This window comes from Phaethon lepturus, unplaced genomic scaffold, assembly GCF_000687285.1.
Source record: "Phaethon lepturus isolate BGI_N335 unplaced genomic scaffold, ASM68728v1 scaffold10486, whole genome shotgun sequence".
Classification (NCBI taxonomy): domain Eukaryota; kingdom Metazoa; phylum Chordata; class Aves; order Phaethontiformes; family Phaethontidae; genus Phaethon; species Phaethon lepturus.
The window spans coordinates 49953-75249 of NW_010544097.1; the positions used below are offsets into that span (position 1 = coordinate 49953).

The 25297-nt window shown below is 42.6% G+C and overlaps 1 protein-coding gene across 1 annotated transcript; it reads right to left on the minus strand.

Moving 5' to 3' along the window:
• On the minus strand, positions 1 to 25212 carry SLC5A8 (solute carrier family 5 (sodium/monocarboxylate cotransporter), member 8). The gene is made up of 15 exons (XM_010288558.1): positions 24880 to 25212; positions 22640 to 22705; positions 18679 to 18730; positions 17035 to 17102; positions 16011 to 16165; positions 14480 to 14620; positions 10352 to 10481; positions 8822 to 8910; positions 7672 to 7784; positions 6290 to 6357; positions 5912 to 5998; positions 4740 to 4933; positions 3449 to 3552; positions 1643 to 1710; positions 1 to 132 (listed from the first exon to the last, which is right to left on the minus strand). The coding sequence occupies exons 1-15, from the start codon at positions 25210 to 25212 to the stop codon at positions 1 to 3; spliced, it is 1800 nt and encodes a 599-aa protein (XP_010286860.1).
• Between the last annotated feature and the right edge of the window lie 85 nt (positions 25213 to 25297).

The window sequence follows — 25297 nt, forward strand, 5'->3', positions numbered from 1 at the left end:
TCATATATGAAGGCCATTGACTTTGTCCTTATCGCTTGCAACATCCATTTCAATGTGGCTGAAAGCAGGGTTGTCAGTTCCTTCAGCTGCCACAGTAAATGGTTTCCAGTTCAACACTTCCACTTTCTCTGGCTAAAAAACAAAAGACAAAAGCCATGCTGTGAAGTGGAAGAAACAGTCTTCCTCTCTTCGACCTGCAGGCAAGAAGAGTCAGGCCAACATACAGGATGCCTTGCAGGAAAACACATGCTGGTTGCTGACAGAACATAAATAGTTACTCATTGGAATAGCTGGTATTTTTCTAGGGGCATGGAAAGTTTCTTATTGCATAAGGTACTAGTTGTGTAAAATGTTCTTGTCACATAAATGTTCTTGTCCTGGGAAGTGTCTAAAGTATCTTCGGGTGTGCAAAGTTCTAATTGCTGTTTTCATGCCTAGCAATCTGTCACCACTAAGCCCTTGAGCTATGGACTCCCAGCCCTTGGTCCTTGCCCTATCTTTTCACATGAAAAGCAGATTAACACCCATCATTGCTTTTATGTTCCATCTCTGTTAAACATAATGAGATGTTGAGCTCTTTATGTGCAAGAAGTTGCTCAGTTCCCCCTGATTTTTTTTCTCAACAACTTTCTGCATTTTTTGTGATGCTAGCCACGTGTTATCCAGATCCTAGCTGTATAACCAGGCAGACACTTGTTTCTGACTCTGGGGGTAAAAATAGTATGGCTGTGGACATTAACTTCTATGTGGGTGAGTGCTTTTTGTTTTTTTTTTTCCCAAAAGACTTCAGGGATTAAATTCCCAGATAGTGAAAACAGATGTTGGCCCATTAAAGACAGTGAATGACAATAACTGGATAGCTGGTCTCCAGTCGTGACACAGGCAAACAGCATCACAGTAGTATTGTAAAAATCCTTTTCTCTCCCTGGTGTTCATATGCAGAAGCTGAAATATATGAGATCATGCTAAAAGGAGTTGCCATCATGGAGGAAAAACGTTTTGCAAACTGGACCATCTCAAAGGTATGATCATTGCCTGTACTGCAGCACTCGAAAAGCTCTGAACAAAGCTGAGCTTGAATGTTCAGCATCCTGGTGATACTGATTGAAAAGTGATCTATAGTTTATTGTAAAAACAAACGAATTTCCCCTACATTCTCCCTTCTAAGGTATGTTATTATTCAATAATGTCTCCCCTTCTCTTATATCTTAGGGAGGGAGCTAGGAAACAGTTACACTGACTAGAAATGTTTTCTCTCAAACAGTAGCTGAAGTTCCAAAAAACCCACAGACTTTAGAAAACACATGTTTACAAACAAAGGAAGCTTTGCTCAGTCCAAAGTGTGCCTTGGGCCAGCTTCCAAGAGGCTAGTGAGGGAGTATTTTGGCAGAAACCTGGAGAACAACTGTCCCTTGTCTCAGCTGCTGCTTTGTTGTTTGCTGAAGTCAAGCTTTGGTCAAACATAACTTCCCTGCCTATGCCAGCTGCTTTACTCCTACCTGCCTTGCACTCTGCTACTACCTTAAGGGAGACAGTCATATGGTACTATTCATCCTAGTGGGAAAAAATAAGCCAGGGACTGTTTGCTTTTGTCCCCAGGAAGAAAGATTGATTTAAATCAGAGGTGCATGATTACACTTACTGTCTCAGATTTAGACCGTGAGAAGTTGGAGAGGAAATCTTCCTTGGTCAGCAACTGCTTTAGTCCTCCTGCAAAACAGGCATGTTTCAATCAATCATCAGCCCTGTTTGCGCATGCAAAATGACATGTCAGAGCCCAGCTATGGGCACCAGGCCAGGTGAGCAGGAAAGAGTCATGCAGCAAAAGCCATCAAGCAATCACAGGCCTTAGGTATCATTTCTTTACAATAGTGTATACCCTGCACCTCTCAAAATATAAAATGAGCCCTCAAGGTCTATTTGAAATGCCTTAGCCATTTCCCAGATCCTCCTCAGATTTCTTATTACGTCAAAAACTTGAGACAATTGTCAGAAACGGAGGAATCCCATACAATGATATCTGGCACCATGCTGCCAGTCCAGAAGCTGTGGTACCAAGTGCTGCCCTGGAGACTGAGCCCCAATCCTCATCCCCCTGTCAGCAAGACTCCTGTCTCCAGTCACCAGCAATTTTTATAGTGTGTTATTTAAGGGCAGCCCCAAGGCAGGTGGATGAGGGTTAATGGAATGTTTTGGCACTTTTAAGGCATAGAAGATTAACTATTTTTGTGTAGGAATGTGTGTGGGAAAAAAAGGAGATGCAGGTGCTGAGAATTAGCTCTGAATGCCACCTGAGGCTTAAATGGGATCTTGACCCACAAAAAGTAGGGTGACATGGTGGTTAGGTTAGGGGTTTTTGAGGGTTTCTGTTTCTTGGGCTGAGACTATCATCTCATCTGGATTTACTGAGTTGCCCAGTTTCCATGCTTTGTTTCACGGCCTGTGAGTGACCTGATCCCAGCCTGGTAAGAAGCAAAATTTGTTTACAAATATCACTATAGCAATAGGAAGAGTTTGTGCTCAGAAGTAAGGATGGAGCAAATCCTCTAGGAACTCACAAGGAAAAGAAAATAGTAGAAGTGTAACTTGTGCTTATTAGTTGCGAGGCACAGGGGAGCTAATAGAAGCAAGTTTGTCTGCTGGGTTTGGAGTTTCATAGCTCTGGAGCAGTTGTAGGTCAGACTAATAGGTCTGAAATCTAACAGTCTTGAAGATGAGGGTTGTCATAGGAATCTGGCTGGGCATAGGAATCTGGGGAAAGCTGTGAGAGCAGCTGCTTTTGTGCTATTTCTGCCATGCATGAGGTGGATGACAGATGTGCTTTGCATCTTGCCTAGATGCAAAAATAGCAAGGCCATGGGCTGAAACCAAAGTCCCCCCTTTTACCTGTGGGGATTGCTGCTTTTTGCCCCTTGTACAAATAGTACAGGGGAAATTGAGAAAGAAGGTAACAGCTGTGCACAGGGTCTGCAGCTCTTAGGTACGTGCTTGGGGACTGTGGTGAAAAACATGCACTATACAGATGCAGACAATAATCCTTGAGTGCTCTGAACTCACTCAAGGTAAAACTGCTTTTGTCCTCTAGAAGCATGGGTGTATCTCCTTGCTTGGAGTTGTTGCAATGTTCAGGGACAGCCCTTAAACCTCCAGCCCCTGCTGGCATCTAATAAAACAGGAAAGATAGACGTCTCATATATTTTTTCCCCTCAGGTTAAAAAACTGTTGACATTTCTTTCTTCTTAGAAATTTGAAGTAACTTTTGATGTGAGCAGAGACCAAGAAATGGGATGCAGAAGGGCTGAGGGGAGGAAGTGAGATTTAGGATGGTAACCTTTACACAGCGTTTGCAATAGGGTCACCAGCACTTCTTGTGGCAATGTCAGCTCTCTGGTCATCTTAGTTTGAAAGAGATCTAAGAGACATTCAATCACAGATCTGGAACTAGTACCTGTTAGGAGGCTGATAATTATTCCCACAACTACTGTGATAAGTGTCCCAAGTGTGCTGAAGTAGAGATAAGACAAGGAATACCAGTTGTCTGCCAGGGCAGGCCTGAAAAAGAGCAGAAGAAGTGTTAATCTCTGCCTTCCTATTCCAAGCAACTTGAAAATGTTGTCTGTTTCCAGACAGCGTATCAATATAGTTACTTCTGAACCAAGTGACCTGGTAGTCTTGAACTACCTCCGCACAATAAAATGTGCACAGAAAATTTGTTCTAAAATTTGCAGGACAAGTTCCTTTGTAGGAACTTGAGACTGGACAGTTTAGCAAGGCAAAGCATTGAACAGTCCTTTCTCTGCTAGGAATCTAGTGCAGAGCTGAGCACTCCATTTATCCAGATGAAGGGATAAGTTCTTTAGAATGGGGACATAAATTAAAGAAGGAGACACAAAAAAAAAAAAAAGTAGGAAATCATCCATGTGCAGCTCTAAACAGCCAAAAACAATGGGGCAACTGTCACACCTCAGGTTACACCTTATTTTATTCTCCCTGACTATGTGCTCTGTTGCAACAGTTGCTTCCCTGCAGCCATCAGCAATGGTGGAGGCCTGGTGTGAGAGGTGTAGTATATGAAACTGTATGTTGGGCACCATGTACATGTGTGTATAATGCTCTAAGGTGTAAGGATTAGGAACCCCTAGAAACGTGTTTGTTCAGCTTCTTTCCGTTCCCCCTGTTCCCTATATTGTTGTTCATAACTGTTACACTTAACTGTAACTGTCCAAAGTAATGGACATATGGTAATTGCAGAGGGGAGAAAGTCCCTTCTGTTTTGCCCATTACACAGATTATGCCCTCTTCTGAATTTCCTGCATGGAACTATTTCTGCACAGACAAGCTGTTGTCAGTGGAGCTGTTAAACTGGCAAATTGCCCTTTAACTGCCTACGGCTTTAATTCATGTGACAGACTGTGGAAGTAAATCCAATAACTATAAATGTTATGCTTTTTTTAACACTATGGTTCACAGTAAGGTATATCCAAGCTTTTAGACTCAAATATTGAGCTGAAGTTTTTTGGATCAATAGGAAGATTCACTTTGACTTCTGGTCTGGGATAACTCAGACAAACTTCACTCTGACAGGAAAAAAAAAAAAATCAGAGAAAACTGTTTCATCTTAAACAGCCTGGTAGGTAAAAAAGGGAGGGATAGTTATAGTAACCCAAATGCTAGGCAGATGTTCATGTTGCTTTAAAACAATAGATGCTTTGTTGATTGCACATGATGAACTTGTGTACCTCTCTGCAGTTGGTGTGTTGAAGACTGTTGTTAATGGATTTTCTGTTGACATAAAATTTCCTGAGGATATATTACAGCCTGCAGTTGAGAGATATAGTGGCTTGGTCCTCTCTGGGAGTGGAGGGTAAATCTGAGATCCAATTCCAACCCAAAGTGAAATAACAAAGCCACTGATAAGACCCACAAATGCACCCTGCAAAACAGAAAATGAAACTCGGATTTACATGAAACGCAAAAGGATATTTGTAAAAAACAACACCTAGGTGAGTAAGAAACAGTTAAGATAATCTAAACTGTAGGCTCCATAGCAAAAATGAAATATACAGCTGGGGAGTTTACTTCATTCCCCTTTTGGGAAATATGGTATTTACTCACAGCTCCTGAGCTTACCTCTTTTTCTTTTGCCACTATGCCTTTACAATCAAAGGATAGCTTTGGGTTGCATGGTATATGGGAAAATAACGCTTTATTTGAGGCCCTCCCTGAACAAATACAGAAGCATTTTTTTCCCTTTTTCTCATGTGATCTGTTTTTGCAAAAGTCTCTTCTACAGCAGGGTGGGGATTTTTTTTGGCTGACAGCTAGCAATTTTATTTTTTTTTAGTATATACATAAAATTTGCAACTGCAAAGAGGTAAAGGTTAGTGATTAGTGAACCTTACTAAATAGCAATCCTGCCAGACCCATGGACCATATTCTCAAAGTTCGTCAAATCCATTTTTTGATGTAATAGCTTCTTCCTGTGCAAATTATAATTTCACGATACTGAAGCACTCTGAGAACACCCCAATTCAGTTTGCAAGTTCTTGGGCCCCATTTATCCCAACAGCATCCTCTGAGTCTACTGGCTCAGCTATATCTCAAGCCACATTGTTCCCTGCTTCTAAAATTCGGTTTTCCAGAAATCCTTGCCAAAGTTTCATTTTCATTGCCCTGATATTTTTCCCCTGCTCTGGTCATGTAAATCTCTTCATGGGATGGAAATTCAAATTCCTATATAGCCCTGTTCATCAATTCCTTGGAATAAGGAGGAAAGGGAGCAAGGGGAAATGTCCTCATGGAAAGTATCAAAGACATGCTGTCTAACATAAAATTATTGGGGGGAGAGGAGGAAGGAGATGCCCAAAATGATCAAAATTTTCTATGAACAAGGCTTTAAATTTCTACTTACAATTCCATTTGCAAAGGAGCAGAGGATTCCCAAGGCAAACAGTCCTAAAAGGGGGCCACCGATCATGCCAAAAATGCTGAGTGCTGCCTGAGGAAGGAAGAGAGTCTGCTATCAGGCCCTGTGCAAGAAACTTAAAGCCTCCAACATGGCAAGAAGGGAAGATGTTGAGAAGGAATTTAGGAGGTTTTTTTTAACTGGTGTGTACTCAGCTGGCAGGACTTGGTATAGTTACATGCACAGGATGAGTCATGGGCTGTTTGAGGCCAGTACCCAACAAAGAATAAAAACTAATCTCATAATGGTATCCAGCAATTATTTTCTTACATAATTCATTCCAGGTCATTCAACATGGGCATGAAAAAGCAGTCTGACACCTACCTGCAACAAGGCTCCCAGGAGAGATGCCAGTGCAGCCATAGCGATGCAGACTCCGCCATAAAACAGGCCTGTGTGGGAAAGGCAGAATAACGTGTAAATCTGCCAAAGTTTGAAAATCACTAATGGAAAGGTTTGCATCTAACCCAGCATGGCCCCTGACATCTTCAAAACAAACCTGCTAGCATCTGGGGTTTTTCTAAGGGAGCCTGAATTGGACAAAAGGTCAGGTTTCTGTTTACATTAAGAAGAGATCATGCAAACTTGAAAAAAATCCTCTTTCTGTATATTACTAAAGATTAGTTACTAAATGGCAGCCATATGGATTAGCTATAGTGGGAATATGACACATATTGTTTGTATTTCTCAGATAACCTCCTGTGTCATAGTCCTTCTTTTGAGGGAATGATTTTTGCTTCTCAGTCTAAAGTCTTTGGAGCAAGAAAGTAAATGCTGGCAGATTACTGGGAGCTGGCACCGTGACAAAGAACATCTCGGGTCACCAGGATGTTGTGTCTCTTCCCAGGACCCATAACACTGGCTTATTTGTTTTTTCAACATCCACCCCTGCTGAGTTTCACTGCACAAGCAATAGGTTAACCTCACTGTTTAATGTGATATGTCAAGCAACTCATGATAAGACCAACAACAACTTTGGCATAAACATTGTTTGCAACAATGTTTAAGAAACTGCTCTCTGGTGAAAATATTTAATACTTGTCATCTGCCACCAGTGGTATGAGTAGGTTACGGCTCTGTGTTGGGACTGTGGTTTTTCCATGCTTACTACAAACACTGTCTTGGGCTACACCTGCAGCTGGTCACAGACAGTGCAACTAGCAGAGACAACCTGCGCTTCAGAGATTTAAACCATCTGCTCAGCCTAGTTCTGACTTTCTTCTTTGAGCTACATTAAACAGAGAAGCTAAACAGAGTGAGGGTCTGAGTATATCAGAGAAGATGTGAAGTTTCTCATTATCTGGAATGTTATTGGGACACAATGCTATTGCTCACGTATCACTCAGTTCAAAAGGTTTGTTACAAAATTGTTTCCTATGCGCCTCATTTGTGACAGATGAAAGAAAAATAACAGGAGACATTTGGCTTTGTAGTATTGCAAATCAATATGGAATACAGATGTCGTGCATCTTTCCTGCTTAAAGATCAAACAAGGTGGCTTCTTTTTTCCTTATGCTCATTTGAAATAGCTTGTCCCCCATTCTGTGTAAAACCTACACAGCTGATCTTGTCTCCCCCAAGTATTGCACCAACATAGTCCTACTGATGTGAATGTACTTACTCCTGACTTACACTGCCATAGGTGAGATCCAAATCAAGCCCTCACTTTGTAAAGCAAAAGTGGAAAAGATATTTTCCAGACATACTCATCCCCATGGAAATCCATGACAACTTCTTTTCAGAGAGGGATCTGAAGTATGGCCTAATGAGGTCTTCAACAGTCACGGCGGCCAGAGCATTGATGCTGGAGGACACTGTACTACAGGAGGCAAGATTTATACAATTTTTTTATCTTAGCAGCTGAAATCATAGGTAACAGATGGGTTACTGGCAGAAAGAAACTGCCACTGTCTAGAGCAGTATCAGAAAACTAATGTAACTGCTGTATTAGTTGAAATAACTTATTATTCCGGGTGATGCAGTTAAAGCTTACAAAAATTGTTTAAAATAACGCTCTTAGTGAAGACAAGGCAAACCTTGATGAAAAGATGGGCCTGGAGAAGTCAATGAAGATATCTATTACATGTGGCTAAGCTGTAAACACTGCTCGTATGTGATACCTTCACAAATGGTCTACACATTATATATCTGGGTAGGTAAAATTTCCACATCCCTTTGAATGCACTCTCAGAGGAGGATTCAGATAATCTAACTATAGTCATCTAAAAATTAGGCACCTAGTCCAAACTGAACTATTCCAGGCTCCCTATGGGGTCAGAGAAACCAGCTCTCCTAAGGCACAAAGCCAGTCAGGTGACCTTGTGTCTATGTATACCTTGCTCTCAAAAACTACCAGCTTTCCCTCAGTGCATAAAAAACAAATATCCTGGGTGTTCCTTCTATTTAAAGTACTACAAGTACTCAGAACAAAATATTACTCTGGTGTCACATTCTTAAGTTTCTTCATTTTTATCTGTTTACTATAGTTCATAGCCTTCCTCGAGAGAGGCAATGTTTCCTAAAAGATGCTCCTTGGGAAAGCTGAACAAAACACTCCCCACTATGGAATAGAAGGGGATTGATTTGTCTCCACTGGTAAAAATATATAATGATTGCTGTTTTCATGGGGTTGCTGGTAGGGAACCCCAAACAGCTTTGTGTCCTAGGACCTCAGAGCGCCACTGTTAGAAACTATGGATTTTTAAGCTGCATCATCAAAGACCTTATAGTACTTTTTTAAAGAATAAAAATTAGGTAGACAAAGAAATGAAATGCAAAAGTTTTAGTATAAATGTGACTTTAGCGCTAACAAAAAAGAAAAAAAAAAAGACACTAGTTTCCAAATTATTAAATTACCTTAATGTTCCACTGTAGGCACTAGCCACAAAAAGCCCTGGCACTCCTGGAAAATCGTGGAGAATATCCAGCACGAGGTATGGCATTAGCTGAAAAATTCAAAGTAAGAAATATTGTTGTCTTACCCTGATCTTTCTTTTTGTCACTGTATTATTTTTGTTATAGCTTTCTCACTGGCATTGAGATACAGCAAAGTCTGTTTAGACCACCTCGCAGAGGTGAGTATACAGCCATGCCCTCAGGCTTGCTTTCCAGTGATGACGGCATAGGAAATGGCATCTACTGGGCAGCAGGTAGTCTGTATTGGGCTTGGGTGCCACAGTAGATGCTTCTGCCTGCTGTTGACTCCACAAAAAGGTTTTTAGATACAGTCCAATAACCTCAGGGTACCCGAGAACAATTTTCTTATTGGAAACCATGTGTCATTTGTTGACCTTTGCAGATATGACTGCTGGAAAGAGTTAAGATTTTTCTTCCTGTGAACCATTTTTCACAGACAAGTTTTTAGTATCTTGCTTCCAGTTTTCACCAGAAGAATTTGACTGACAGGAACTTAATTTCCTTCAGGTTTCCACCTTGGCTTTCCTTATCTCATTTTATCTACCCTTAAAGACCAAGTGGTCCTGTCTCAGCTACTGCTGTCTGTGCTCTTCTCCTGGCTTTCTAGCTATTGTCCGTGGGACATTATTCAGAGCCTATGATTATCCCAAGCATAAATATACAAAAAAAAAAAGACTTGCATGGTTTCCTTGGGCCCTAACTCTGGTCAGTCTACGGGCTCCCAGAGCTCTTGTTCCTCAGGTAAATCTGCTGCTCAGGGCCTATTTAGGGGGAGGCCACCATCACTTACAAGGTGGTTTCTCCGCAGCACGGTACAACATGGTTTGATTGCCCAGCTCTCCTCTGAAGGAGGGAAGGATGCACCATCACTAGCAAAGAACTGCCTGCTGGTAGCCTTCTCCCAGGTGTATGCTTTGGGCACGATTACGTTTTGAATCTGAAAAGGCTTTCTCCTCCCTTGGCACAGAGCGGTTTAGGTCGGGTGGTACCAAGCAGCTCATGAGGGCCTGCAGTCACTCACACAGGCACCGCTCGATTCGGCTGTCCCTGGCAGCAGCCCCTTCCCCTCGCTTCTCTCTGAAGCGCTGTTTCATGCAATGCTGGCACTCCCGGGCCCCTTTTGAGTGAAAAACCCAAACCCCTGCAGACGTGGGTGGACTGAGCACTCTCCACATCGCTGCTCTCCCTGCCGCCCTGGTGCTGAGGGACCTGCAGCTCCAGCACAGCTGGGGACGCTGTGACCAAGCAGTGGCAAGGACATGTCTGCTGCTTTCTCCAGGGTATTCCCTCCCGCCATGGTCTCAGCTTAATCCCTCAGTGTTACAGACTTGCCTGATATTAGGTGGGTATCAGGACTTAGGCATCTCATTATTCCCAACTCCTTGCCTCTTGAACCACCCCTGTCTGGTTATTATGGCTGCAGAGGAAGGCAGCCCCCTCACCACCTTCCCCTGAAACGTGGGGCCCTACCTGGTCGAGTGCCGACACCTGCTTTGATGCCCAGGGGTCACAGTCCTTGTAGATGGAGTAGAGGGCCAGGCCGCACAGCGCCGCGCAGGCCAGTATGGCCCAGAGGCCCACCAGGTTGATGTAGAGGGACCTGCAGCAACACACACGGAAGCACCATGTGAGAGCTTGGCGTCCCACAAGACCCCGCTGGTGACAAGCGAGCAAGCACCCATGCCAGCACTGAGGAGACCTCCTGGTCAGTGGCTCTCACCGGAAAGGGAGTCATGATACGGCTCCCATTATTTCACCTGCTGTGAGATCATGTTTTTAAATACAGGAATTACACTTCTGGTTTTGGTGGTACGGTCTGAGTGCCTGACCCTTGACAAAGTCTGCTTGGGAGACGATGGGAGCGTTATGACAATCCCCACGTTTCATCATGTGCACGAGTTTTACGTTGCAGGCAGCTGGCAAGATGATGCTCTTCCTCCCTTGCCACACCCCTCCATAAAGACAAACTCTGGATAGATTTGTAAGGCGGAGTGCCCCAGATCAAAGTGTGGGGTACCACCTTTGAGTCAGCACCAGCACTCCTTTGCCTCTGGAGCTGCAGTGCCGCGCTTACACAACGCTGGAGTTGTCCTTGTAAAGCAACAAATCCCCCATTTCCTCCCAGGACAGTCTCCGTGGGAGGCAGCAATGAAGCACTTGGACCTGGGACCTGGTCTGGAGCCACCTACAGCTGCCACTTCCAGAAAGCAGAGGGTTACCACCATCCCCAAGGCTTCCCCTTTAGTAACGAAACAACATGGAGCCTGGTACGGTCCAATAACCCCATTGCCTCCCCACATCCTGACAGGACCTTCAGCTAACGCTGGAGCAGAAATGCATTTTCATCAGACATTAATGGTACTTTTGCCACACACAAAAGGCAGCCTCTATTGGCACTGAAAAACAATTGTTCTCCTATCCCAGTGAGGGCTTTTCCCTTCCATCTGACTATCCGATCTTCTCAAATGTTCCTCAGCTCTTGATGACTCCTGGGTCACAAAGTTGTTCTCACCTAGGGTGGTCAGTTCAAGCAAACATACCCACCAGGAGCTTGACCTTGAAAAACAGCGTTCCTTTCCAGCAGTTGCCTCCTGTTTATCTGTGTACCATCTGCCGACAGTGATTTAACTGCCTGACAGATCACATACCAATGACCTGTGCCAACTGCTAAGACCTCCACTGGGAGGACCTTTGGTTTCTGTGCAAATATATCCATGCTTGCAGTGCTTCAGGAGGCCTTTTAGTGCTTTCAGTTCCCATGAAGGAATGGTGCACGAACCTTTGGACTGCTCTAGAGGACCATCAGGATGAATCAAGAAGCACACCTAACTTTATAGGCCTCATTAGGCATCGAAATGGACATTTTCAGAAAGGCATAATGTAGATTAACTAGTTGACTTATCAGTTTTATACCATAGACAAATTATTGGCAAGCACAATGTAAACTCTTTAAAACAACCTATATAAATAAAAGCCAACTTACACATAGTAGACGAAACTCTGCATTTATGCTTTGTATTTGCAATGAGGGGTGGTCTAAGTAAAAAACCAGCAGCACTTTAAATTTCTCTCTAGACTAATTTAGTAAAAATAAAGTAGGCCTCTTCTTAAAGATGCTTACATATTGATTGGATGTCTTGCATCCATTTAGCTGAAGCTGTTCCTGCATTGGCATAATCTACCTATAAGCTGATTTAGTACAGAACTTAACCAATGAGTTAAATCAATCCAAATCTTTTGAACAGGTATAGCAGTATTAGCATATAGTCTGTAGTAAAGATTAGAAGGTCAAGAGAAACACATGGAAGTAAAAGAAATTGTTTGTCTGAATCTGGCAATTCTTGTTTGACATTGAAAAGAAAGTGTTCGACACTCAAAAGAAAGCTGTTTTTTTCCTTCTGATTTACATCCCAGCTTGTGGTACACCCTATGACTAAGCACTGGAGTATAGTAATTGTAGCACTCGTGGAGGGAGGTGTTCCCATTAATTCTGGGTGAGTAACATAGGGTGGAGTTTGGGTGAAGTAGGCACTGTGACTGCACAAGGCTTATCTTCTGTTGTTTGTTTCAGGCTGGCTCTAAGATTTTAGCACTGAAACATGCCAGATGATGACTTTGAAAGGAAAGTAGAGAAAAATGTGATAGTAGCCCATATTTTTCTGAAAAATCTCCTGGTCTAAGTGCCAGTTATCATTCATATATGAGCGTTACGTTCAATTTGCCTAGTTACTGTTTGAGGATGACAGCATGTGCTCCTACCTACTGGTGTGTTTCTTGAATGGGGTGAAATGCTTTCCAAAAGCCTGAGAAAATTCCTACTCTTATGCCACTGTTAAAGGCCTTCCCAAAACCTGCAAGTTGAGATCTGTGAAAGAATTATTTTTTCAGCTCCAATTTATTATTGTGCTACCTCCTATAAAGCCTTACAGTAAATGCCACAGAGGTACAAAACCCTATTACTTTGACATTTTACACTTCTGTGTACAGGTTAAATGGCAATAAGAGGTGCAGGCCACCAATATGACTTGCCAGATGTGTCTAATTACATTTGCAAATGGACTAGATGATAGTCACCACAGAATGGCAGCATTTATAGCTGTGACAAGCTGCAACCATTTCACAAAATGATTTCTCCATGCAGGGGAAATTCCCTGCATGAGCAAGGCGCAAGCAAGACGTCACAGAGTCCAACCACCCACGTCGGCAGGAGGGGACTCCACTGATTGATTAAACCTGTGCCACCACTAACACAGTATGAGCTATACATCCCATCCAAACCCCTCCAGAACCAGATAGCCTCCAGCCCTGGTCAAACCTGCTGCAGCAGCTTAGAAAATCTGCCCAGAAGCTGCCATGGTGCCAGATTCCCCTTGGCCACAGTCTCCTTCTGGGATGCCCTGGAGGTGTCCCTCCTTACAAAGAAGGGAGGGAGGGTACCAGAGAGGAGCACAGCCCTAAGTGGGGCAGGTGCTCAGGAAGAACAGTCTCACCGGCACACAAAATCTGGCAAAACGTATGTGGCTGTTTTCCTATACGCAATCATGCCAGGCAGCATTACAGCTGTGGGATGCACCTCCTGCCTCTGCAGCGCCGAGAAGCTGGAACCCAGCCACGCGCCAGAGATTGTGGAGAAGCCACCTGGTGTGTTGGAGATGTGGCACTGTACACTTGGAGATGTGGCTGATGATGAGCATCAGCTCATTCCTGTCCGCAGCGTAAATGACTGAAAAGTAGATTTTTCATTATTGCCATAACCAAAATATTTCAGTTATAAACTGTGCACAATTTTGTGGGTATTCTGCTGACTTTATGAAGTGAAAGCCTTCATAAAACTCTTTCTCTGTATGTCACTGCATTATAAAATTTATAGGGATTATAAATACATTATGTACATTTATATATTATGACTTTATGAGCTTGCTAATAATTCTTAAATCCTGAGTTATAAACTCCTGGAATGATACTAAAGATAAAGGTAAGATAACAGAGTTAGTAAATGTACTCCATTCTAGAGTAAAGGCTGATCAGAAATGTTTAACTGAAGGGAAACAGAACTCTGCCCATTTCCGTAGTGAATTCCTGAAGAAAAAGTCATGATTATTATGGAAATAAAATATATGATTCCTCAGCAATTTTACCACTGAATAAAACATTTCTGCATTTTCTCATGCATATACTCATTGGTACTGAAAAATCTTTTAGTCTTTATTTACGCAAAATTCCCACGCAATGATTTAGGTTTAGTAGAGCAGCAATTCACGATGCTGTGTTGATATGGCTTCAGCATTAAGTACTATATTATTTGGTCTTTAGGTTGCATATAACCTTAATGCAGCTATTTGTATGCAAGAATACTGGCATAGTGAAACATTCTGGCACAAGGTTCAATGTTAGAGCAATTACATGTAATTCAAATACCGGTATTTATTGTGCTGATTTGTCTTCTACCTACCTGGTCCACAAAACAGAAAGCGAAAGCTATTACCCTTTACAAATAGTTTTTATATAGACAAAAAACATTCCTTTTAAAAAAATCGCCCTTATAAAGAACAGTTACTGCTAAATTCAGACATTAAGAGTTACTGTAGGCAGACTTACATTTTTGCGTGGAACCTGCTTTTGCACGCGATGTATCTCTGTACTTGAGACTGGTTGATCCCATATATGCTAGTCCATGTGAAGGTCCCACCTATAACAATCGTCCAGAAGGTGTGCCTTTGCAAAGGATTGGGATTAAAACTACAATGAGAAGAAAAAGAGAAAACAAATTTGGAATATGAAAATATTCTCATTATGAGAAGACCTTAATACCTAAGAGAAAAAATTTCCCCACACCTGTTCTAATACAAACTCTGCTAATTTGGCCAGATTTTGAACAGTCAGATACTCCAACTTTATGTGAAAACAGGGAAAGCATATTTTAAAACTCAAGAGCTGAAATCCTGATCCAGTGAAACACCCTGATCTGTCCAAAGGTGAAGTTTAACTAATTTATTTGCCTATAAAGTACAGTCTTAAGTAAAGCCGTACAATGCCTGTGACTGTTGTGATGAAATGATGCTCCAGTAAAGAGTCTAATATGCCTGCTTATCTACAGGGACACCAGTCTGATACCGATTTAAAGGAGTGTTTGCACACCCAGCCTTTGTGGACAGAGCCTCTGTAAAACATTTTGCTGGCTTAGGTCTAAGTGAATAACAGATTATGAATGGCCATAAATATATATTTTTTAAAATCACACTTTAATATAGCAATAAATTATGCTTATTTTGGGAACAATGTAATATTATTTTAATCTATTACATTACTTTATTCCTTTTCTTTTCCCATCTGTGAACTCTATGATTGGGAGAAGAAGCAATGCAGTATAACCACTGCAAATCAGCCAAACAGATTGAAAAAAATGACTGTTCGCAAGAAGAAAAAAAAATGCCCACAGATCAATTATTTACTGAAGAACTTGGGGAAAAATTTTACAGAACAACCTGATGGGTATTGTGAACTGATGGACAAAGGAAATACTTGTCACATGAAACTCTCACTAATCGCACTGGGTGAAGTTTCTCATCAACAGTACAATAACTTTTTTCTTTTTTTTTAACTTAAAGTGGTTTTTGATTCAACACTGACAGAATGAATATTCTTGACCTTGCAAATTGATATTTTTGGGCTATGATTAGTTATAATAATGGAGAGTAAAATACTATTAAAACTACTTTTATTTTTTCTTTCAGGGAAAAGAAAAACATTTCCCTGTTTCAGATTAGACAAAAACTATTGTTTCCCCAGCTGTTTTGGGTCAGCAGCTGAAATGCCGAATCAGCTGGTTGCAAATTAGAAGAACAAATATGACTGCCCTCTCCTATTCACCATTCACTTTCAGTAGAATCTAAAATGTAGCTTTAAAACACCTACTTGACAAAATAAAAAGGTTTTGCTCCTTACAGGATTTTTCATGGTGTAAAACCTAAAAAATATCCCTCAGACCAGGTAAGCTTGTTTAAAAATATATAGAATTGGGTCACAAATCCTCCCCTCCTCCTCCTTCAGTAACAATTTAATTTCACAGTTTGTCACATGGGCTCTGTTTGTAGGAATAGAGGCACATCATTTGCAAGTACAAACTCACTCCCAGAAGTTTAATCTTCCTCCGTAGTAGGAATCATTTACAATGCGTCCAATCCCCTCCTGAACCACCACAGCTCGTATAATCACCGAAGAAAATCCAGCGACCATGATTCCAACCTGGAAAACGTCTGTCCACACCACTGCCTTCAGACCACCCTGTATGAGGAACAGCACGTTATCAGGTACAACAGGGCAGCAGCACTCTTGCTTTGCACTCACATTCAACTAAGAGAAAGGTTATTATCCATATTATGCATAATAGATGCATTTCATCTTCTTCTTTAATAGAAATAATTCTGTACTGGAGTGTTTAGGAATTGCACCCTGGAACCTATGCAGGACATCCTGGCCCTTTTTTGAAGTGCGTTAGATTTTACTTTGGGCATACACATAGTTTAATCTAGTATTTCTTTCATCACATAACCTGATTCAGAAGTTTGTATCAGAAGATAAATTGGCAGACAGTGCTCATCTCACATATATACAGTACCACTAACTCCAGAAGGCATATCATTCATGTGAATAAAACACAATTTAATCCAACATATACAAATAAATTTGTCACTGAGGTTTCATTTAATAATTTCAAGACACTTGGTCAATTAACACTAACCTGAAGACCAATCTGTTCCTATGACACTTGCTATTTTCAGTGGCTTCATTCAGTAACAGACAGGACTATTATAGTTGCAGTAAGCAGGTTCTTGACAAATTACACAGCTAAACCCTACTAAAGTAGAAGAAAAATTACAGGAGGATTTTTAGGAAGGAAAATCTATCTTTTTGCTGTTCTTTCAGCAATAACAGAATTTTGAATGTATCAAAACAGAAAAGGTTTGAGTCAGATCGTGGCTACCTTTGCATCCAGAGACATCCCTGGGTGAATATGGCCCTGAGGCTCCAGCTACACTGCGAAATGTACTCCCATGGGGGAACCCGTTGTTAAGCTACTTTCCAATAAATTCCATATTTGATGTGAATGGTGAAAGGAACAGAGATTTTTCTCAGCCAAAGAGCCCACATACCAGCGTGCAGTAGAAAGTGCAGACCACGCCGGTCGCCACCACTGCACCCCACAAGTCGAAGCCAGTGACTGAAAAAGAGGGAAATGGCACCAGTGTGAAAGCCATTGGGGACAAAAAAGTTAAGGTCAATTTTTCACCCTCAATCCAGTTGTTGAAAAAAAATAGAAATAAGTTAAATGCAAAAGTAGGAGGTAATAAAAAATGGCAATGAAAAGATTTGACCAGGGGATTCGCCCTAACCAGTTCTCAAAATGAAACAGTTGTTACAGACATTGGAAACTGCTAAAAAGTTAGATATATTTCAGGATCTAAGAAGTTATTTGTCTTTAATGTGAAATCTGCCAATCAACACATCCAATATGTTTGTAGGCCTCAACTCAGGAAGGTTTAAAATACATGTCCTTCCTTGAAGCCTGGGTAGTCCCACAGAGTCCTTAAGCAAGGATTTAAACAAGTAAACAACATAGGGATGCTGCACGGAGGCAAAGTGGTTCAAACACGGTCTGGAAGAAGTGTCAGACTAAAAGCCTTTCATTTATTCTCCTTTCTTTTAGGGAAACATGATAGTATGTCTACGCCAGACAACGTTGTGCTGCGGTCGGCACACAAGCTGTCGCTGCCCCGGCTTGGCGCGCTCACGTGGTGCCAGGCAGGGCACTGGGTGCTCCCCAACAGGTAGCTCAGGCTCATGAGAAACACTGCAGCAAAACTCACGAAAATCATTGCTTCTAGTTGGGAGCCAGCTAGGTCCGTGGCTTGGATTAGTGTGTATTTGCAGGGCAAATACAAACATCAAGGACATAAAACCTGTGGGACTTCCACACACGTGGAGACAAATGCAGACAGTGTTGGGTTTTTTCTTCCTTTTTGTTCAATGAACAAGCCAAAAAAACCCCCGACAAACAGAACAAGTGTGATTTTCATTCAAGCCAAAATGATTAATTTTTTATTTGTCTTTTGTTATTGCCTTTTCTTGCCAAGTGGACAAATTAATTGTGTCAGATTAAAAGGTTCATTTGGCTCCACATAAAAGCTTTTTTCCCCTTTAAAAATAAATGCGGCTCATTTTCAAAGCAGAGTCATTTTGAAATAGAAAATGGAGGTATTTCATTTTGTAAATATCATTAAAAACATCTTAAGTTCAAGATCTCTTTGCTGTTGATTTGTTTTCCAGGAAAAATGATAGGCTGATTTAAACAGTTCTGGGCAGCCCAAAACCATATTTACAGAACTTTTGCCTCACTCTCCTCTTGAAGAAAAGCACTTAGCCATGGGAATTAAATGTGTGTTTAGTCTCTCTATTGCCTTCAACATTTACTTAAGTCTTCTTAACTTTTCTGAATGCAGCCATGACCTAAGGATACTGCATGAGAGGCAGAGTAAATGAGAGCAGATTTTTTGCTCAAGCCTCTTCTATAATCCCTTACAGATAGCGATTAAGGGACTAGGATAGCGATTAAGGGACTACTTCTCTGGGCAGGCCTTCCGGCAGAATTCCCAGCAGGATCAACAGAAATCCTAGAAGACTTCACAGTCAATTCTTGAGCTATATTTTTAAGTGTGCATTACCCAAAAAAACCATACCAGTGCTATATGCAGAAAAAAGTATAATACAGAAGAACAGCTGGAGTATACTCATCTTACCTTGATTTAGTGCTAAAGCTGGAGCATAAATGACAATACCAGTGTATAAAGTCTAGAAGGGGAAAAAAGATATGAAATCAAAAGCAATGTAAATTCCTGGAAAAGGTCATAGCTTTCTGACATGGTTTCTCGTCAAGCATTTATGCAGTCCATAATTCCTAACAGTCAAGAAATAATTCCAATTGTTAGAAGATGAATGTCTGAGACTAACCAGCAGTGCAGTCTCACAGCCTAATGTTCTTAAAACAAATACCACTGACTTTTGAATACCAAATCCCTCTTCAGCTTTTCCTGGCTTTTATAATTAACTTGTTTTATTGCTTTAAAACTGCAGTCATATGGCAGAAACAAGAGCAAAAGGAAGTTGATGAGGTTTACACACTCTTTGCCAAGGAATCTATTACAATTTATTTTCTCAGTCTTGGGATCAATATGCCTCTTAGTATGCAACTATAACGCACATGAGTAAGAACAAAAAATACAGCATTAGTTAGTCATTATGGATAGCATTATAAGTAAAATGAAGCCATGTGTGATTATCATCAGATTTGTGTTTTCACCCAATACAGGAAAGATATAAGCAAATGAAGGAGCTACTCCATCCACTTTTAAGGGCACACTTAATCTGATATCCTCTATAATTTCTTTATGCACATTTTTAAATCCTGTTTGCTTTTTTACCACTGTTATTACTGCCTTGTACTACGGTTCAACTGTGGCATGGTTCAGGGGAACACAGCTTTCAGTGTGCAGCTTCTGTGAAGGTCAGTGGTCTTGATTTGAAGGATCACAATCAGATCCTGAGCTGACTTGTATCAACTTTCCATGACTGAACTCTTCCGACTCCCTGATTTACAGGGGTGGGACTTGGGCATGGAAAAGCAGCAGAATTAGATGTCACCCGGCATCCAGCAAGCCTTTGCCCTTCACATGAGTGTGGAGTTCGCCCCAGGCACAGGCAGTAAACCAGGGCAGGATGGCTAACTGGTGAATCACTTGCTGTGGCTTTTGAGCAGGTCAAATCCAGTCCCCATTGTGGAGCTTTGCCACGTGGCCAGCAGCTACGCTGGGGAGAGAGCCAAGAGGTAACTGGAGTGAGCAGTAATCCAGCTGTAGGAGAAAATGAGTATGGAGGGGCTACTTCACCCAGCATGCCCAGATTGCCCTGGCCCCTTGCTGTGCACCTGTTACAAGCACATGCCAGAAAGGATGGTGGGGCCATTGGGGAAATAGTTATTCCTACCTGTGTACTACTCCCCGCCCGTGTGTGCACGTGTTTGTTTCCCTCGGTGCCATAAGACCTCTCTAGGTTTTCATATATAGCTTGTAGGCCAAGAAAGCTGCCAGTCCTGACCAGTCCCTGGGGAATGTCTCCTCAGAACTAGCTGCACCTTTTCACAGCCAGCTACTGAAACTTGTCAAGCCCAGTCAATGTTTGACTTTCTGTCCACACAGCAACTGTCAGCATGGACTGCTAAATCATAGAATCATAGAATGGCTTGGGTGCGAAGGGTACTTTAAAGATCATCTAGTCCAACCCCTTGCCATGGCCAGAGACATATTCCACTAGATCAGGTTTGAACACTTCCAGGGATAGGGCATCCACAACTTCTCTGGGCAACCTGGTCCAGTGTCCCACCACCCTCATTGCAAAAAGTTTCTTCCTTCTATCTAACATAAATCTACCTTCTTTCAGTTTAAAACCATTGCCCCTTGTCCTGTCACTACAGGCCTTGTTAAAAAGCCTCTCTCCATTTTTCTCATAAGCCCTTTTTATATATTGAAAAGCCCCAATAAGTTGTCCTTGCAGCTTTCTCTTCTCCAGATTGAACAATCCCAACTTGTCTCAGCCTTTCTTCATAGGAGAGGTGTTCCTAGCCTCTGATCACTTTTGTGGTCCCTCCTCCAGACCCTCTCCAACAGGTCCATGCCCTTCTTATGTTAAGGGTCCCAGAGCTGAACGCAGTATTCCAGGTGGGGTTTCATGAGAGCAGAGTAGAGGAGGAGAATCACCTCCCTTGACCTGCTGGCCACACTTCTTTTGATGAAACCCAGGATACAGTTGGCTTTGTGGGCTGCAAGCACACATTGATGGCTCATGTCCAATTTTTCATCCATCAGTATCCTGCTCTGCAGGGCTGCTCTCAATCAGTTCATCCCCCAGTCTGTACTGATATTGGGGATTGCCCAGACCCAGGTGTAAGACCTTGCACTTGGCCTTGTTGAACTTCATGAGGTTCACATGGACCCACTTCTCAAGCCTGTAAAAGTACCTCTGGATGGCATCCCTTCCCTCTTTCAAATCAGCTGCACCACTCAACTTGATGTCATCCACCAACTTGCTGAGGGTGAACTCAATCCCACTATCTATGTCATTAATGAAGGTATTAAATAGTATAGGTCCCAGTATAGACCCTTCAAGGACATCACTCACTACTGGTTTCCATTAGGATGTTTAGCTGTTGACTGAAACTCTTTGGATGCAACCATCCAGCCAATTCCTTATCCGTCTAATAGTCCATCAATCAAACCCATATCTCTCCAGTCCTGCTAATTCAGGGATTCAGCATGAAAAAGTGGCTTTCTCATAGGCAGCAAACAAGTGCCAGAAGCTTTGAACCATCAGAAATTAAAATCTGTCACGAGTATGATCACATTTTTGTGTAAATTAAAACAAGACTGATGATACAATCTTTCCAGTTCTTCAGTGGTTTTTCAGGTTGTATTACTACATACACATTTTTTTTCTTTTAAACACATGCCAATATTCACAGAACAGTTAAAATTATACCATTAAAATCTTGGGGGTTTCCTTTCCTCACAATTCTTATCATTATTCAGGTTAAGTTGTTAGTGCTTGGTAAAGAAAGACACCCATAAATCTTTAGTTAATTTCCTTGGGCACATATTTAAGTTGTAAAGAATTATTTTTCTGATCTTTGCCAGCTAAGATTATGCTCAGCTTGTTCCAACTTACCTAACTGTGGTTATCTTTGTATTTGCTCGTGAAAGTGTCAGGATTCACACATGCTAGCACTCCACTTTTCCTATGGGCTTGTGTATCTATAAATGCCAGCTAAGCAGCACTGTTCAAATAAGTAATTAGCACTGCATTGACCACCATCTTATTGGTGCAAGTGTGATTGCCCTATAAGTCCTGGTGTGTCTTAAAAATACAAAGATGGCCAAAAAGCAAGCATGTAACTTGAAAAGCTTTCTGATTGTACATTCATTCTTGCTTTGAATTCCCCAAAAAGCTCACTTCAAAATTGTGAAAAGAACACCTTTTTGTTTCTTGTGCATTTGGCACATGCTCGCTGTACATTTAAAAGCTATGGTCTCATACTGACTCACCGAATGGGCTGGATACAACAAACTGCACCAACAATAATTGCAGGCAGTGCTTTAGTTTAACATTCCCCAAGGCAGTAATTCGCAACTTCTCAGTTCGCAGACACCCAGCTTTTTTCCAGTGGTGGTGGCACAAACCCTTGTATAGCAAATGACAGCTCCTGACAGCTTGTTTTGTCACCTTTCACAGACCCTTGAGAATTAGTCAGACTCCCAGAATCCATGGACCACAGGATGAAAACTGCTGCTGTAGATAATTGGGGCATGTTTACATTTTTAACTTGCTGTGGGTTTCTCAAGCGGGCAGGCGAACAACTGCTCTTCACACTGCTACCCTGCAGTGAAGGGTCGCTCGTCTCTTGGCGTGGCGCTGATGCCAAGTGACTGCTCCGGGGGCTCAACAATGCACACAGAGACCAAAGGGGCAGGTAGCCCAGCATCCGCTCCCCACCTCATCCCTTTGGAGCAGCAAGAGCTTTGTTTCTCCCATTCCCAGCCACCCATGCACTGTGGTAACCTCATCAACCATTCAGAAAAAACAGTCAGTTACACTAAGCTGAAGAATCCTGGTGGCTACAAGGACCACAGAATGGCTTTGAGGTTTACTTGCCGTTTGTATAATGAAGAGGACCGTTCCACAGAGGCGCAGGTATTTATTAAATCGAAGCTCTAAATACTACAAAAGAGAAGAAAAAACAAATGTTTATATCAAAACTCGCACTATTGTTAGGACTACAGTGAAGCAATGAGCAATACAGAAAGGGCATAGTGACATTTCAGGAATGGCCAAAACTGTTAGAGTCACCTTGATTGATATCTCATTCAACTTGATTTGATATTTCTCAGCAGACCTCACCGCTGGGTAATGACACATGAGCAAGTGAAGTAGACATAAGCTTGTCAGTATATTACAGAGTCTGCAGAATGGAAACTGGTGGTATCCAGCTGCCTCAAGGCACTCAATATACAAGGAGCTGAGCACTGTGACTCGGCAAAGACCAGCATGTATTATCAGAGAATCACTGAATATCCTGAGTTGGAAGGGCACCACAAGGATCATCGACTCCAACTCCTGACTCCACACAGGGCAACCTAAAAGTTCACAACGACGTACCAGCAAACAACAGAACCCAATTCTATTGTGAAATCAGAGAGAAAAAACGTTATGGCTATTCCTAAGCCTCAGTCAATTTGGAAACTCTGAACTGCTGTGAGAGAGGGCAGGTTTTCAGTGCTCAGCAGCTTCCTCCCATGGCACCTCACCTTCTGCACTGCCCAAAGCAGCTCACCAGCTTCTGCCAGCAAGTGGAAATCTAGCCTTTTGCAAAACAGGAACCCTCACTTTTCTGTATAGCCTGGAACAACAAAAGCTCTGAATGAGCTTGTCATGCTGCAAGGAAGATTTCTTCCCACTATCTGTTCTAACAACCATCTAGGGTGTGTGGTTACACAAAAGGGATTTCCTTTACCTGCCAGTCTGTTCAATCGACACAGACAAACACTGAAGTATCTCAAAGTGCTCACTCGTGAATTGAGCATTTAAAATGTGATCTGCGAGCATGTCCATGCAAGGAACCAGTGCGGAACCCCTGGACAGACACAAAAAGTTGTTTAATTGCTGAACTCTGTTCACAAATAGAAGATATATCTTTTATAGGTGCATTACTCTGATTTAACACCAAGATTATCAGTGAGTTTCCAGTCCTAAGTCTTTATTTAAGAGAGCCCTATATTAAGTATCATTGTAACTGATAGTCCAAAGATTAGTAGTTTAAAACATACTGGAAGCCACCAGAGGTTTCTGTTGGTGAATTCTTATCTAAATCTACCAACAGATACCTTGTTTTCAGCCTCCAGCACTGCAGCGCCCCAGTTCAGTGTAATAAAATGCAAAAGACCGAAGTAGCTAGCCAAGGACTTTCACCTGCACCAATGTCCCTTTCCCAATGTTCCCCTGTGAAAAGAGCCATTTGCCTCCAAATCTGCAGCAAGGAATTATCTCCACACAGGAAGATGAACAGGTTACACACACCTTCTTAATCAGAAGAAAGTCCGGACCAGATGCTTCCTCATCCCAAAACAGTCAGACTTGACCTATGATGTGTCCCACCACCCCAGATGTCTCTGTGCTGCTAGCCATAGTTTTAACTTACACACTGAGCTGAAGACCAGCTCAGCCATATTTTGGTGGAAGTAACGAAAACTCTTGCAGACATAGAGCACTTGCTAACCTCCCTGTATAAGCATGAGGGAGAAGACATTCACCAGTGTGAACAGCCTCAGGTGGAAAGGGTGTCTCCTCAAAATCTCTAGGAACAGCACAAACATATACTCTGGCAGAGGGGGACTTTTGTGGCAGCACCTGAGCTGGAAGGAGCATGATTTGAGAACTCTGGTTTCCTATGTTAGATGCTCTTGCACTCTACTCTTGGTATATTAATTACATACCATTAACCACATGTCACCATCCAAGCTGCACAAGGATTAATCCACCTGCTGTACTATCTGGAGTGAGGAAACAGATCTGGCATGGTGCACAGCTCCTGAGCCAAGACAGCAGGGTTGAGCATCTCTCTGCAGAGGCAGCGTGGGCAGACTTTGGGACATAGCAGGTTGCAGCCTGCCCTTGGGAGTGTGGAGATAGGCAGATGTCCCTGCCCATTTCAGGGGGGTTGGCCTACATGACCTTTCAAGGTCCCTTCCAGCCCAAATTATTCTACGATTCTACGGACAGCACAGAGTGCAGGGGGATCTGGGGGAAGAGACTAAAGGGACACAGATAGAAAGCAGGCATGAGAAGCCCCCGAGCTCCCTGAAGGCTGTGGAAAGGCTCCTTCTATTCCACCTTACCTCGTAGGTGCTGGTAATGCCCAGCTTGTAGAAGACTGGCAGGAAGATCTCGGCACTGCACAGCACCACCAGGCCGTAGGTGATGGCAAAGATGCAGAAGATGGCACCGTAGCGGTAGATCTCAGCCGGGGTGCCCAGCACGGTGACAGCTGACATGAAGCTGGCGGTGAGGGAGAGCGCAACAGGGAGGGCGCTCATGCTGCGGCCTCCCATGAGGAAGTCCTTGGAGGTCTTCTGCCCCCCTCCCGCGAAGGCGTAGTAGACCCCGATGACGGCCGAGACCAGCAGCATGGCCGCAAAGACCACATAGTCCCAGACTACGAAGCGCCCCATGCTACCTGCCGGAGGGACTCGCCCTTGGAGCCGAGGATCTGCTCCAAAACCAGAGAGGCAGCTGCTGCCCGCGCAGGGCCAGCAC

What these genes read in the sequence shown, in the direction of transcription:
- SLC5A8 (XM_010288558.1), bottom strand. Translation starts at nt 25,212, where the DNA reads ATGGGGCGCTTCGTAGTCTGGGACTATGTGGTCTTTGCGGCCATGCTG. An exon ending in TCCTGGGAGCCTTGTTGCAG is followed by an intron (nt 5,999 to 6,289) that starts GTAGGTGTCAGA and finishes TTCCTTCCTCAG; the next exon opens with GCAGCACTCAGCATTTTTGG. An exon ending in CACGGTCTAAATCTGAGACA is followed by an intron (nt 133 to 1,642) that starts GTAAGTGTAATC and finishes TTTGTTTTTTAG; the next exon opens with CCAGAGAAAGTGGAAGTGTT.